General features: G+C 44.1%; 1 protein-coding gene across 1 annotated transcript; it reads left to right on the top strand.

The window, feature by feature from the left end:
* The first annotated feature begins 2,336 nt into the window (after positions 1 to 2,336).
* LOC115797951 (gastrula zinc finger protein XlCGF57.1-like) lies at positions 2,337 to 13,232 on the top strand. The gene is made up of 2 exons (XM_030754557.1): positions 2,337 to 2,680; positions 9,885 to 13,232. The coding sequence occupies exons 1-2, from the start codon at positions 2,560 to 2,562 to the stop codon at positions 11,687 to 11,689; spliced, it is 1,926 nt and encodes a 641-aa protein (XP_030610417.1). The 5' UTR covers positions 2,337 to 2,559; the 3' UTR covers positions 11,690 to 13,232.
* Positions 13,233 to 14,084: the final 852 nt, after the last annotated feature.

Raw genomic sequence — 14,084 nt, 5'->3', positions numbered from 1 at the left:
AGGAAGAAAATCTGGCAAAACTGCCAATTGTCTGAATTAGCAGACTTGTCAACATCACAACTTTATCAAGACAATGACAGTCTGATGGGTTATAGCTCAATGCTCCATTAAATTGATGTTCAGTTTTGCATAAGTCAGTTGGTTTTTATTCTTTCAGCTGCAGCCCTGATGGTGTTTAATGGTCTGAGAACAAGAATAAATACAAATGCAGGCTTAGTCTAAATGCGACTGACATAAAGTCCACAAGTACAAATAGGTGTCCCAATTTACAGTACCAGTCAAAAGTCTGGACAATGTGTCCAAATGTTTGACTGGTACTGTATATATTAATTCTTGTAGAATGTCAAAATTCTTGTAAATTTATTTATTTATTTATTTTTAAAGGTAAATTTAAAAAAAAAAATCAAGGAATAAAGTTGCATTAAGAATCTGTATTTATTGCTGATGCTCATCAGGGAAACACAAAGACTTCAGACACTATTAAAAACTTACTCACCCTCCCACTATCTGCATGCAGAGGTCCAAGAGATGTTCCAGGAATGGTGCAGCTGTTTTCCAGAGACTTGATTGGGCAGTAGGTGGTGATAACACACCTGTTGATCTCTAATCTGGAACCTAACCTGCTTTGGAGCAGGTTAGGTTCGCAGCATAAGTTACCATGGTGATATACCCCTTAAAGAAGTGAACCTGCCCAACAGGTACCCCAAAGTGGTTTTAAGTAGAGCAGTTATTCCTTCACACTGAAAGGAGCCAGTTGAGGTGGTTGTACAAATGATTAGGATGGATCCTAGGTGAGATGTCCAGCCCCCAGACAAAGTGGAGACGTCTCTTGGCCAGCTTGGGAAAGCCTTGGTGTCCCCTTAGAAGAGGTGGAGAAGGTAGTTTGGGGATCTCAGCTTAGACTGTTGTGCCCCTGTGACCCAGACACAGATAAGTGCAGAAAATAGACTGATGAATGTTTTTATAGTGCAAAGACCAAAAATGTAAGAAAATAAAATTCAGCTTTTTTTTTGTTTTTGTTTTTCTTGGGGGGGGGGGGGGGGGGGGGGGGGGGGGGGGCAACTGTATATGGGCCCCTGGGCCAGTACCCATAATGCCCACTGGAGAATCCAAGGCCAGTGTAATACTATGTAGGGTCATACTCGGAGCTTGATATTTGCCTGGTTCACTGCAAAACATCACAATGTAGTGATTAGAAATAAAAAAAATAATCTAAAATAAAATCAAAGCCTATAATGCAAAGAAACATATATGTGCAAACATCTTGAGCTACACCTCATTTCTTCATATTTTGCTTCCAAAGAGCCAGACTTTCATGTAATTTTCAACATTTTATTTGGACATTTTTTTTCACTCATTGTCAGTCCAGTCCTTGTATCTGACCATTTTCAGAGGGATGACTTTTTGCCAGTTAACACTGACCTATGAATCATTTAAACATGAAACAGACACCTAACTCAAGGGATGAACCTGTTTTGTGTCTACACATGACAGACAATTTAGACAAAAAACAAATTAGGCACTTTGTTATTAGCAGCCTGGAGCAAAAAAAATCATTTGTTTTCTTTATTTGAATCTATGAAAAATGCTGAAGAAAACTTAGTTTGTCAAGCATAAAATAGTGTTTTTTTGCACCAACAAGGTGATTCCCAAAGAGCTATTAGCCAAAAACTTGGCATATCTCAGCAAGGTGTGCAGTGTGTCCTTAAAAAATTTGGTCCTTCACTTGAGCCATCTACTGTTCACTGAAGCCTAATTAAAAACTGTCTCAGTAGAAGGGCGGCTGTCAAGAGGCCATTCTTAAGAACAGGAATTGGAGAGAAAAGGCTGCGATGGAGTGATGAATCCAGGATGAAACAGGAAAATAAGGCAGCCAACATCCAAAGAAGAGCTTTGAATGTCCTTCAGAATGTAGACTGACAAAACAGACTGACAGAGAAAACTACCACACATACGAATTTACATCTAGGGTCACTTCCTTGAACTTTATGTAATTAAAATGAATCCACCCAGCCTGACATCAGGGATTCATTTAGTGACAGTAAATGTATTTGTAAATGTCTTTTTAACATCTTTGTTTGTTTATTGTTATATTATATATTGTTATATATATTTTTGTGTTTGGTTTTCAGTAGTTATTTTATATTTTACATGAGGCTCAGTGAAGCTGCCCCTGTGTCTGTGAAATTATTTTTAATAAAGCTTAAAAAAAAGAAAAGAAAAAAGGACAGTAAAGGTGTCCATGCAGATGCCTGCTCGAAACACATCAAAGGTTAAACAAATAGTTTACTGAATGATTCAACCGGGGTGAAAACCTGCCAAATCAAACATGCGAACCTACTTGCTGTGGCAACCTCACATGAAAAAGGAAGCGGCCGAAAGTAGCTTTTTCTTTTTTTTTTTTTCATTCAGGAGCGTGTGCGCCCCGTTTGTATCAGCTTTTATAATGCAGCCATGGGGAGAAAAGTATAATTGGCATTAATTTGTGTGGTGATCGGTTCTGCAGAGGCCCTGCTCCTTTCAAACGAGCCTGCAGTTTATTTTGGAGAAGACGACAGGATGAAGGAAGTGGATTATTATCAGCCGCAGAGCGGTGAAAACCTGGATGTTGAAGAAAAACCGGCGATTAAAGCCCTCGGCGTCCATCAGGAGCAGGATGCTGATATAGACCAAACCGCTGGTAAGAATAACTAGATTTAGTGAGGCCCACTAATGCATCGCTGCAAACGGCTGGCATCAAAACGGAGCTCCTTCTGTTAATCCGAACCAGTTCGCTAACACTAAAAAAAGATTTAGTTGATAATATTAGTTATTAATTTAGGGCGGACGGACTGAAAACGGCGGAACTCAGTGTAAGATGCTGTGCAGCACTCGGACGGTTTATATCGGCGGACACAGCAATGATTTTTCGTTCAGTTTAATCTTAATCTTTTACTGTTGTCTTCTTTTATTATTCACTTTTGGCATTATTTCTTTATTATCTTTTATATTTTTAAAAAAGTCTCTCTCTCTCTCTCTCTAATATATATATATATATATATATATATATATATATATATATATATATATATATATATATATATATATAATCATAGAAAGAAGTGTAACAAAAACATCACTATTTGACAGTCTAGTTTGAATTTCTATTCAACAACCTATTTACAAAGCAAATGTATACAGGCAAATATAGCAGCCACAACTAAATAAGGGTAGCACCAATCCAGCCTTTTCTGATACAATACAGACACCTTTTCTTTGGAAATCTGCTGATACTGAGTGCCAATTTGATACCAGTCTTAAATTAACAGTAAAGAATACAACTTATTAGGAAGAGAAGGAGACTCATTCTTATTCTAAATGACGTGGGCCTTACAGATGATTGTGAAACTTTCTGGGGAATACCTGGTCTTGTTATGAGATATGGCTCTCATTCCTAAAAATCTGGCCAAATTTATTAAAACCCCAGTCTTACACGCCTCTCTGCAGCTTCTCTCCTCCTGCCACTGACACGCCTTCTGTAGAGAAAGCAGAGTATGGGGACGACTCGCCCATCACTGTGGGTGAGGACACTGAGGTGGTTAAACAACTCCTTGGTGGTTGGATGAGATTCACCCTGAGTTCCCGAAGACTCTGGATGTTGTAGGGCTGTCTTGGTTGACGTGCTGCAACGTCACATGGAGATCTGGGGTGGTGTCACTGGGCAGGACAGGTCTATGCCAGGGTGCTGGAAAGGAGGGTCCATCCTTTAGTTGAACCTCAGAGTCACTTCGATTCTGTGAAAGATAGCCACTGTAAATATCGAGCACTGCAGCAGGTATATAGGAGAGAGAAGCCATTTTTGTTTGTACACCAGTTTTCTCCTGTTTATGGGTAGGAGTACAGGTCAGGTAACTGTCTTTTGTGCACCTTTTATTTTGTTAGGTTAGTTTAGGGACCCTTAGCACAGTTTTGTTTGATGTGTTGGCACTGCTCACCTCTGGGATAAATAAACTGCTGCATAATACTTACCGCAATAGTGTGTTGCTGGCTTTTCTTGGATGTAGTTGGAGTGGGGGGAGTAGTGCTCTGTGTTATGCCCTGTTTTCCCCTAGAGCTGGGATGTAACACAGGGAGGCAATGAAGAGAAGCCAATATGGGAGAAATATGCTCTCATTTTCTAGTTCCTGTCAGTGCTTTAGCTGCAGCTTTAAGGACAGCCAGATAGTCTAGCCTAAAAGTAATAAGTGCATGAATTAGCTTCTCAGCATCACTCTGAAACAGGATAAGTGCCATTAATATGATGGATGGTGCTACCTTAATGAGGGCCTGTTAACTGTATCTTTTTCTCCATTCCAACAGTAATGGCATCAGTTCTTGGAGATCTAAGATAAGATAAGATAGTGTTTATTCGTCACATGCACAGTTATACACAGTACAATGCACAGTGAAATGTATTTTGTACCTGCAAACATATATACACACACATATAAATAAGAAGAATAAAAATAAAAATAAGTAATTCACACTATACACTATACTCTATATATCCATCCATCCATCCATCCATCCATTTTCTTCCGCTTATCCGGGGCCGGGTCGCGGGGGCAGAAGCCTAAGCAGAGAAGCCCAGGCTTCCCTCTCCCCAGCCACCTCCTCCAGCTCATCCGGAGGGACCCCAAGGCGTTCCCAGGCCAGCCGAGATACATAATCTCTCCAGCGTGTCCTGGGTCTACCACGGGGCCTCTTCCCGGTGGGACATGCCCGGAACACCTCACCCAGGAGGCGGCCAGGAGGCATCCTAATCAGATGCCCGAGCCACCTCAACTGGCTCCTTTCGATGTGGAGGAGCAGCGGCTCTACTCTGAGCCCCTCCCTGATGGCCGCACTCCTCACCTTATCTCTAAGGGAAAGGCCAGCCACCCTTCGAAGGAAACTCATTTCTGCCGCTTGTATTCGCGATCTTATTCTTTCGGTCACTACCCAAAGCTCGTGACCATAGGTGAGGGTAGGAACGTAGATCGACCGGTAAATCGAGAGCTTCGCTTTTACGCTAAGCTCCCTCTTCACCACGACGGACCGGTGCAGCGTCCGCATCACTGTAGAAGCAGCCCCGATCCGCCTGTCGATCTCCCGCTCCCTTCTCCCATCACTCGTGAACAAGACCCCGAGATACTTAAACTCCTCCACTTGAGGCAAGAACTCGTTCCTGAGCCGGAGATGGCACTCCACCCTTTTCCGGCTGAGGACCATGGCCTCAGACTTAGAGGTGCTGATTCTCATGCCAGCCGCTTCACACTCGGCTGCGAACCGTTCCACTGCGAGCTGGAGGCCCCCCCCTGATGAAGCCAACAGAACCGCATCATCTGCAAAAAGCAGAGATGAGACTCTGAGGCCACCAAGGAAGAAGCCTTCCGCCACCTGGCTACGCCTAGAAATTCTGTCCATAAAAATTATGAACAGAATCGGTGACAAAGGGCAGCCCTGACGGAGTCCAACACCCACAGGAAACAAATCCGACTTATTACCGGCTATACGGACCAAGCTCTCACTGTGGTTGTACAAGGACTGAATGGCCCGCAACAATGGGCCAGACACCCCATACTCCCGCAGAACCTCCCAAAGAACACCCCGAGGAACACGGTCGAATGCCTTCTCCAAGTCCACAAAGCACATGTAGACTGGTTGGGCAAACTCCCACGCACACTCGAATATCCTTGAGAGGATAAAGAGCTGGTCCAGCGTTCCACGACCAGGACGAAAACCGCATTGTTCCTCCTGAATCCGAGGTTCGACTAACGGACGCACCCTCCTTTCCAGCACCCTGGCATAGACCTTACCGGGGAGGCTGAGTAGTGTGATACCCCGAAAGTTGGAGCACACCCTCCGGTCTCCCTTCTTAAAGATGGGGACCACCACCCCGGTCTGCCAATCCAATGGCACTGCCCCAGATCTCCACGCGATGTTGCAGAGGCGTGTCAACCAAGACAGTCCTACAACATCCAGAGCCTTCAGGAACTCAGGGCGAATCTCGTCCACCCCAGGGGCTCTGCCACCAAGGAGTTGTTTAACTACCTCAGTGACCTCACCCCCAGTGATGGTCAAGTCATCCCCCTCATCCCCAGACTCTGCTTCCACTACAGAAGGCGTGTCAGTGGGATTCAGAAGGTCCTCGAAGTATTCCTTCCACCGTCCGACTATAGCCTCAGTTGAAGTCAGCAGCACCCCCCCCGCACTATAAACAGTGTGAGTGAAGCACTGCTTTCCCCTCCTGAGTCGCCTGACGGTTTGCCAGAATCGCTTCGATGCCGTCCGAAAGTCTTTTTCCATAGCCTCACCGAACTCCTCCCACACTCGAGTTTTTGCTTTGGCCACTACCCGAGCTGCATTCTGCTTGGCCTGTCGATACCTGTCAGCTGCCTCCGGAGTCCCACAGGCTAACCAAGCCCGATAAGACTCTTTCTTCAGCTTGATGGCTCCCTTCACCTCCGGTGACCACCATCTGGTTCGGGGGTTACCACCACGACAGGCACCAACCACCTTGCAGCCACAGCTCTGAGCAGCAGCCTCAACAATGGAGGTGCGGAACATGGTCCATTCGGACTCAATGTCCTCAGCCTCCCTCGGAATGCTGTCGAAGTTCTGCCGGAGGTGGGAGTTGAAGATCTCCCGGACTGGGGCTTCTGCCAGGCGTTCCCAGCGCACCCTCACAATACGTTTAGGTGTGCCAGGTCTGTCCAGCATCTTCCCCCGCCACCTGATCCAACTCACCACCAGGTGGTGATCAGTTGACAGCTCAGCTATACTCTATATACTATACACTATACACACTTTTACGTGGAATTATAGATTATAAATTATAATATTTACATTGTGCAATGATGGTCCAGTTAGGGCTCAGAGTTGAGCAGACGGATGGCTTGTGGGTAAAAACTCTTCTTCAACCTTTCAGTCTTAGCCCTCAGGCAGCGGTAACGCCGGCCTGATGGGAGCAGGGAGAAGAGAGAGTGTCCGGGGTGGCTGGGCTGTTTTAGGATCTTCATGGCCCTCAGCCTGCACTGCTTGGTGTAAATGTCCTGCAGGTTGGGGAGGGTGGTTCTGATGGTCTGTTCAGCTGAACGAACCACCCTTTTTAGGGCCATGAAGTCCTGCTTGGTGCAGTTTCCCATCCAGGTGGTGATGCTCCCACGCATGATGCTCTCGATGGTGCAGGTGTAAAAGTTCCTGAGCACCTTGAGTGGGAGCTTGAAGTCTCTCAGCCGCCTGAGGAGGTAGAGACGCTGTCTGGCCTTCTTCACAATGATGTTTATGTGATGAGTCCAGGACAGGTCCTGTGAGATGGTCACTCCCAGGTATTTGAAAGTGTCCACTCTTTCCACCTCAGCACCACTGATGACAAGTGGATGGTAGTCCCTCTGCTGCTTCCTGCTGAAGTCCACAATCAGTTCCTTCGTTTTGCTGACGTTGAGCAGGAGGTGGTTCTCCTGGCACCAGTTCTCCAGACGGGAGACCTCTCTCCTGTAGGCTGTCTCCTCATTGTGAGAGATTAGTCCCACAAAAGCAGTGTCGTCAGCAAACTTGATGATGACGTTGGACTCTGACGTGGCCTCGCAGTCATGGGTGTACAGTGAGTACAGCAGAGGGCTGAGCACACAGCCTTGGGGGGATCCAGTGTTGAGGGTGAGGGAGGATGAGGTGAGGTGACCCACTCGTACCACCTGTGGTCTGCTGGTCAGGAAGCTGTGAACCCACCTGCACAGGGATGGGCCCAGGCCCAGGTCCAGCAGCTTAGAGACCAGCCTGGAGGGAACTATGGTGTTGAATGCTGAGCTGTAATCTACAAACAGCACTCTCACATAGTTCCCCTTACCAGTGTCTATGTGTGAAAGGGTCTTGTGGAGGAGGAAGGATATGGCGTCATCTGTGGATCTGTCTGGCCGGTATGCAAGCTGTAGTGGGTCGAGGGTGGTGGGCAGTGAGGAGGTGATGAGTGTCTTGATGAGTCTCTCAAAACACTTCATCACCACAGAGGTGAGTGCTATGGGCCTGAAGTCATTGGGGCTGCTGGGGTGTGGTTTCTTTGGGACAGGGACTATGATGGACTTTTTAAAGCAGGTGGGAATCACACACAGTTTCAGTGAGAGGTTGAATATCAGTGTAAACACAGGTGCCAGCTGGTCAGCGCAGGTCTTAAGGACACGTCCACTAATACCGTCTGGTCCAGCCGCTTTCCTGGTGTTTACACGTCTAAACGCCCTCCTCACGTCGCGCTCCATCACAGTGAGTGTCTCCGCCCCTCCAGCCGGGAGCGCAGTGGGCTGTCGGCTTCCCGACTCAAAGCGCGCAAAGAAGATGTTGAGTTCATCAGCCAGAGAAGCGTCGGCACTCACCGGGTGTGTGTGTGGTGCTTTGTAGTCCGTGATGGTGCGTAGTCCCTGCCACAGTCCCCTGGAGTCAGACTGTTGTAGTTGCTGTTCCAGTCTGCGGCCGTAGCGATGTTTTGCCTCTTTCACCGCTCTGCGGACGTTGTATGATGCAACCTTGTAGTCCTCCATGTTCCCAGAGGCGAGGCCGGAGTTGTAGGCAACGGTGCGGGACCTCAGGGCGTCGCGGACAGATTTATCCACCCACGGCTTCTGGTTGGGAAAAGTCCTGATGGTCCTCCTAAGTGAAGTGTCATCAACAACTTTCCCAATAAATCCCACAACAGTTTCCGTACACTCATCGATGTCTCCGCCCACGCTGCTGCGAAACATGTCCCAGTCGGTTGAATCCAACGCACCCTGCAGAGCGGCCTCTGTTTGATCAGACAACAGAGGGATGCTGGCACAGTTGAACTATGGAGCAGATTTGCCAGCACCCTCATAGAGTGCATAAACTCAGTCTGGTCCATCTCTAACCCAGACAAACTTCTTTGCAGTTCTAATACCTTAATTCTGATTATCCTCCAATTCAGAGTATCCATCCAATACAGCATGCTTTCCTAACTTTGATAATGTAACAAATAAATACATCTAAGCATATACCTGCTCTGATGTGACAGTCATCTTGAGCCGGGCCCCATGGGCTAAGGCCTGACCACCATTCACTTGCTGACAAGCCCCTCACTTTGGCCTGTCTCTGGTTTAGGGCACTGCTAACCCCAATGAGGGCAAGGTACCATGGTCCATTATTTTGTGAATTGTACTTGCATGGCATCTCTCCTCCAGTTTGTCAACAACATAACACCAGGGACAAGGTTGAATGCCTTCTCCAAGTCTACAAAATACATGTAGACTGCAAACACACAGTTTCATTAAGCTCTGATTTAAAAACTGCAGACAGAAGCATCTTTTTTTTCCCCTTGTTTTGAAATGATAATGGAACAGTTTAGCTGCTCCCCACACACATTCATTTCAAAGAGGGCAGACAGTGAGCAAGCATTAACATAAACAAAGAGAAAGGTGTGTATGTGTGTGTCTGTGTGCGTGTGTGTGTGCATGCCCAGACACATCTGAATCCCAGTTCATGGAGATGACATGAAACTAAAATGAGGCAGATTAAATTCAATATGAATCTAATAATAATGAGAATTTTATTTCATTAACTGCATTACTGGCTAAACACGCTAAAAATCGACTTGACTGGATCTGAATTTGGTGAGCAATAGCTACTCTGGCCATTGATGATTTATTGGTACAACCTGCTGCATGTGTTGCTTCTGACTTTCCTTCGACAACTGTCATTAGATCATAAATGCCTTAAAATAACGTGTCTTTTTTTCCTTATGAGAAAACTTTATTTGCTTATTTAAATACATTGAAGTTTTTTTTTTTTTAAGCTAAATGTGACCGTTCTTTGCAGATGTAGAATTTATATATGCAGTGTACATGTATGCATATAATGTAACGTTTCATTGTTTCCTTCAGATGTCCCACAGCTGTGGGTGATTAAAAAAGAAGTTCCTCCTGAATGGAGCCAAACTCTGGAACAGCAGGACCCAAATTTCTTCCACATAAAGGAAGAACAGGAGGAAAACTGGAGCAATGAGGAGGAAAATCAACCTAATAGTCTTGAGAGGGCGGACACCACAAGGCTCCCAGTCACTGGTGTTCCTGTAAAGACTGAAGATGATGATGATGAGAAACCTCAGCTGTCAGAGCTGCATCAGAGCCAAATTGAAATAAAAAAACTGGAAGAGCCTCCAATCATCAGCTCAGTTAATCACATAAAAACAGAATCAGGTGGAGAGGACTGTGGAGGACCAGAAACAGCCACAGACTCAGATTCACACAGTGATTTGAAGCCTAATACTGATAAAGAAGCTTCAGACACTTTTGAGGCTGAAGTCAGTATTGACAGTGACAACAGTGGTGATGATGACGATACTGATGATGATGATGAATGGCAGGAACCTTTGTCAGAATCTGGACCTGAAAATGAAGACAGTGACAGTGATTGGAAGGAGTCAGGTGTAAAGACAGCCAAAAAATCTTTAAGCTGTTCTGAGTGCAGTAAAAAATTTCTCTGCAGGGAGTCTCTTCAGACACACATGACAAGTCATTCAGGAAAAACTTCTTCCAGCCATTTTCTTAAGAAAAAATGTGTTAGAGTGAAGCAGAAAGTAGATTCACAGATGAGTGTTGACAAAGGAGAGAAACAATTTGTCTGTGATGACTGTGGGCACAGATTTAGACAGCTGTTTACACTTAAAAGACACATGAGAGTCCACACAGGAGAGAAACCGTTTGGTTGTGATGTTTGTGGCAAAAGATTTAAACAACAGTGTAGTCTTAAAACACACATGATACGTCACAAAGGAGAGAAATCATTTCATTGTGATGTTTGTGGTAAAAAATTTAGTGTAAAGGATGATCTCAGACAACACTTGAGACGCCACAAAGGAGAGAAACCATTTGGCTGTCAGCTTTGTAGCAATAGATACAGAGATCAGGGTAGTCTTAAGAGACATGTGATTGTCCACACGGGAGAGACACCATTTCATTGTGATATTTGTAATAAAAGATTTAATGACAAGAAAGCTCTCATTAGGCATGCAATAATCCACACAGAAGATAAACCATTTGGTTGTCATGTTTGTGGTAAAAGATTTAGACATCAGTGTAACGTTAAAACTCACATGAGAGTCCACACAGGAGAGGGACCATTTGGTCGTGAAATTTGTGGTAAAAAATTTAAACGGCAGACAATTAACAAACATGAAACAGTCCACACTGAAGAGAAACAATCCAGTCCAAAAAGATGTGAACATGAGCTTAAAGCTCAAACAGTAGAAAAACCATTTAGCTGTGATGACTGTGGTAAAAGATTTGGATATCACTGTCATCTTAAATTACACATGAGAGTTCACACAGGAGAGAAACCATTCAAGTGTGATGACTGTGGTAAAAGTTTTAGTCACAAATGTCAAGTTCAATCACACATGAGAATTCACACAGGAGAGAAACCATTTGATTGTAACAGCTGTGGAAAAAGATTCAGACATCAGTCTAGTCTTAAAATACACATGCGAGTCCACACAGGAGAGAAACCATTTGGTTGTGATATTTGTGGTAAAAGATATAGACATAATTCCAGTCTTTATACACACATACACACAGTGCACAAAGGAGAGAAAACATTTGGTTGTGATATTTGTGGCCGAAAATTTAGCCAGAAGATGATTCTTAAGAGGCACATGAAAGTTCATGCAGATGTGAATCCCCTAGGTTGACTGGTCTTGATGGCTAGCAACAATGATATTTTATTATTTGAGATATTGCTCAGAATGTAATTTCTGAAGGGATAAATTGTGATTGATTTTTGAAAGTATTAAAAGTGTTTTTTGTTTTTTTTTAACTATATGTTGCTTGAAGAAGAACTACAAACCAGTTGGTGATGTATTATGCACAGGTTTAACAGGGAAAAGCCTGGCTAGTAACAGGAGTACCACTCCACCTCGGGTTCAGTTTAACTCATTGGTTGATTACAAGCACACCATATCTTTTTGAGGACAAATGCTTAATTCAAAGACACACAGCAGGGCAGGCTTTTTCATATAATTAACAGTTATTTACATTTCAGTTTTGTTCAGTAAAAAGAAAAGTCACTTGTCATAACGTTGTCGACTGTGACTACTTAGAACTCTTATAATACAGTCATTTCTTGCTCTTACAAAGTAACAGTGGTGGCTAAAAGGCTAATGTTGAGGCTTAAAAATGACATGACCAGTTGGTGACATCACAGTGGCTATGTCTTTTATATGCAGTCTATTGCCCACTTCCAATCTGGGGACCAGATATAGTTTCTATGTCTGTGAGTCTGCCAAAATTCTGTGATTGTTTGGACTTGTTTGCAGAGACATTACATTACAATACACCAGATACATGTGTGGTCTCAAGGCAGATTTCAACTTCAACTATAAAGTGGCAGTTATACTCAGATGTGGATGCAGACAGCTGGAGCCACCAAGGCCGAGTCCTGCTATAGTTCTTTGACGTCCGCCTGTAGGGATATGATTTTTGTGGCATTATAATGTTTCTGGAGATGAGTCAACATGGTCACAAAAAATTGGCAGGCACATAGATGTCTGCTCAGAGCACTGTTGTGATGAAATTCATGTTGCTCAGTCCCAGACAGACCCTAGCAGAAGCACAGATGTGTAAACCAGGGTGTGATTTGCTCTGCTCTATATGTCCCTGTGCCCACTAAATTATTTTCATCCCAGGTGGGGATAAAATTTTATCTCTCCTCTGAATTTCAGTCTACAGCACAAACAACAATTAAATCTGAAACTGAATTTCTTTTTCAGTGTTTGTGAGCCTATGAGAAGAGGTGACATGGCATGACCTCTAATTTCCTGCTTCTAAATTCAGATAAAACTGAAGTTATTGTACTTGCTCCTACAAACCTTAGAAACATGGTATCTAACAAGATACTTACTCCAGATGGCATTACCTTGGCCTCCATTAACTCTATGAGTAATCTTGGAATCATTTTGGACCAGGATATGTCCTTCAATTCACATATTAAGCAAATATGTAGGGCTCCTTTTTTGCATTTGCACAGTATTTCTAAAATTAGAAACATCCTGTCTAGAGTGATGCTGAAAAGCTAATTCATGCATTTATTACTTCTAGGCTAGATTATTGTAATGCATTACTATCTGGCTGTCCTGAAAGCTCCGTAAAAAGCCTTCAGCTGAACCAAAATGCTGCAGCTAGAGTACTGACAGGGACTAGAAAGAGAGCATAATTTCTCCCATATTGGCTTCTCTTCATTGGCTCCCTGTTAAATCCTTAATTGAATTTAAAATCCTTCTTCTCACACACAAGGTCTTGAATAATCAGGCCCCATTTTAAAGACCTTATAGTACCATATCACTCCAATAGAGCACTTCTCTCTCAGACTGCTGGCTTACTTGTGGTTCCTAGTATAATTAAGAGTAGAATGGGAGGCAGAGCCTTCAGCTTTCAGGCCCCTCTTCTGTGGAACCAGCTACCAGTTTGGATTCAGGAGACAGACACCCTCTCTATTTTCCCTCCCTTAGTTATTTTGCAATAGGCTGCAGAACTAATAGGCTGTGGGGTTCCCATGATGTGCTGGGTGTTTCTTCTTCATTCACCTCTTTTCACTCTGTACACCACTCATTAGTTATTATTAATCACTGGCTCTCTTCCACAGTTTGTCTTTTTTCCTGTCTCCCTCCCCTCAGCCTCAAGTGGTTGTGGCAAATGACTGCCCCTCCCTGGGCCTGGTTCTGTCGGAGGTTTCTTCATGTTTAAAGGGGAGTTTTTGATGCCAAGTACTGGCTCATAGGGGGCCCTCTATTGATGGGTTTTTCTTTGTATTATTGTAGGGTCATTACCTTACAATATAAAGCACCTTGAGGTGACTCTTGCTGTGATTTGGTGTTATTTGAATTGAACTGAAATGAATTGAACCAGAAGCGAGATCTGAAGCTTCTTATTTCAACATGTTGAACTGCAATTATTCACTTGGCTGCTGTACTGCAGATAGAAACTTTTGTTATTGAAGGGTGTCTCTGAAGAACATTCACCATTTGTTATCTTTGCAACTGATGGGCTGATATGGAGAAGGAGCCACACTTGAAATGATTAAATCTAAGC

Source organism: Archocentrus centrarchus, chromosome 19, assembly GCF_007364275.1.
Source record: "Archocentrus centrarchus isolate MPI-CPG fArcCen1 chromosome 19, fArcCen1, whole genome shotgun sequence".
In the NCBI taxonomy this organism is placed as follows: Eukaryota; Metazoa; Chordata; class Actinopteri; order Cichliformes; family Cichlidae; genus Archocentrus; species Archocentrus centrarchus.
The sequence above is the reverse complement of the archived record's forward strand: the minus strand, read 5'-3'. Positions and strand labels throughout refer to the sequence as shown.

What these genes read in the sequence shown, in the direction of transcription:
- LOC115797951 (XM_030754557.1), top strand. Translation starts at nt 2,560, where the DNA reads ATGAAGGAAGTGGATTATTATCAGCCGCAGAGCGGTGAAAACCTGGAT. An exon ending in TGATATAGACCAAACCGCTG is followed by an intron (nt 2,681 to 9,884) that starts GTAAGAATAACT and finishes TGTTTCCTTCAG; the next exon opens with ATGTCCCACAGCTGTGGGTG.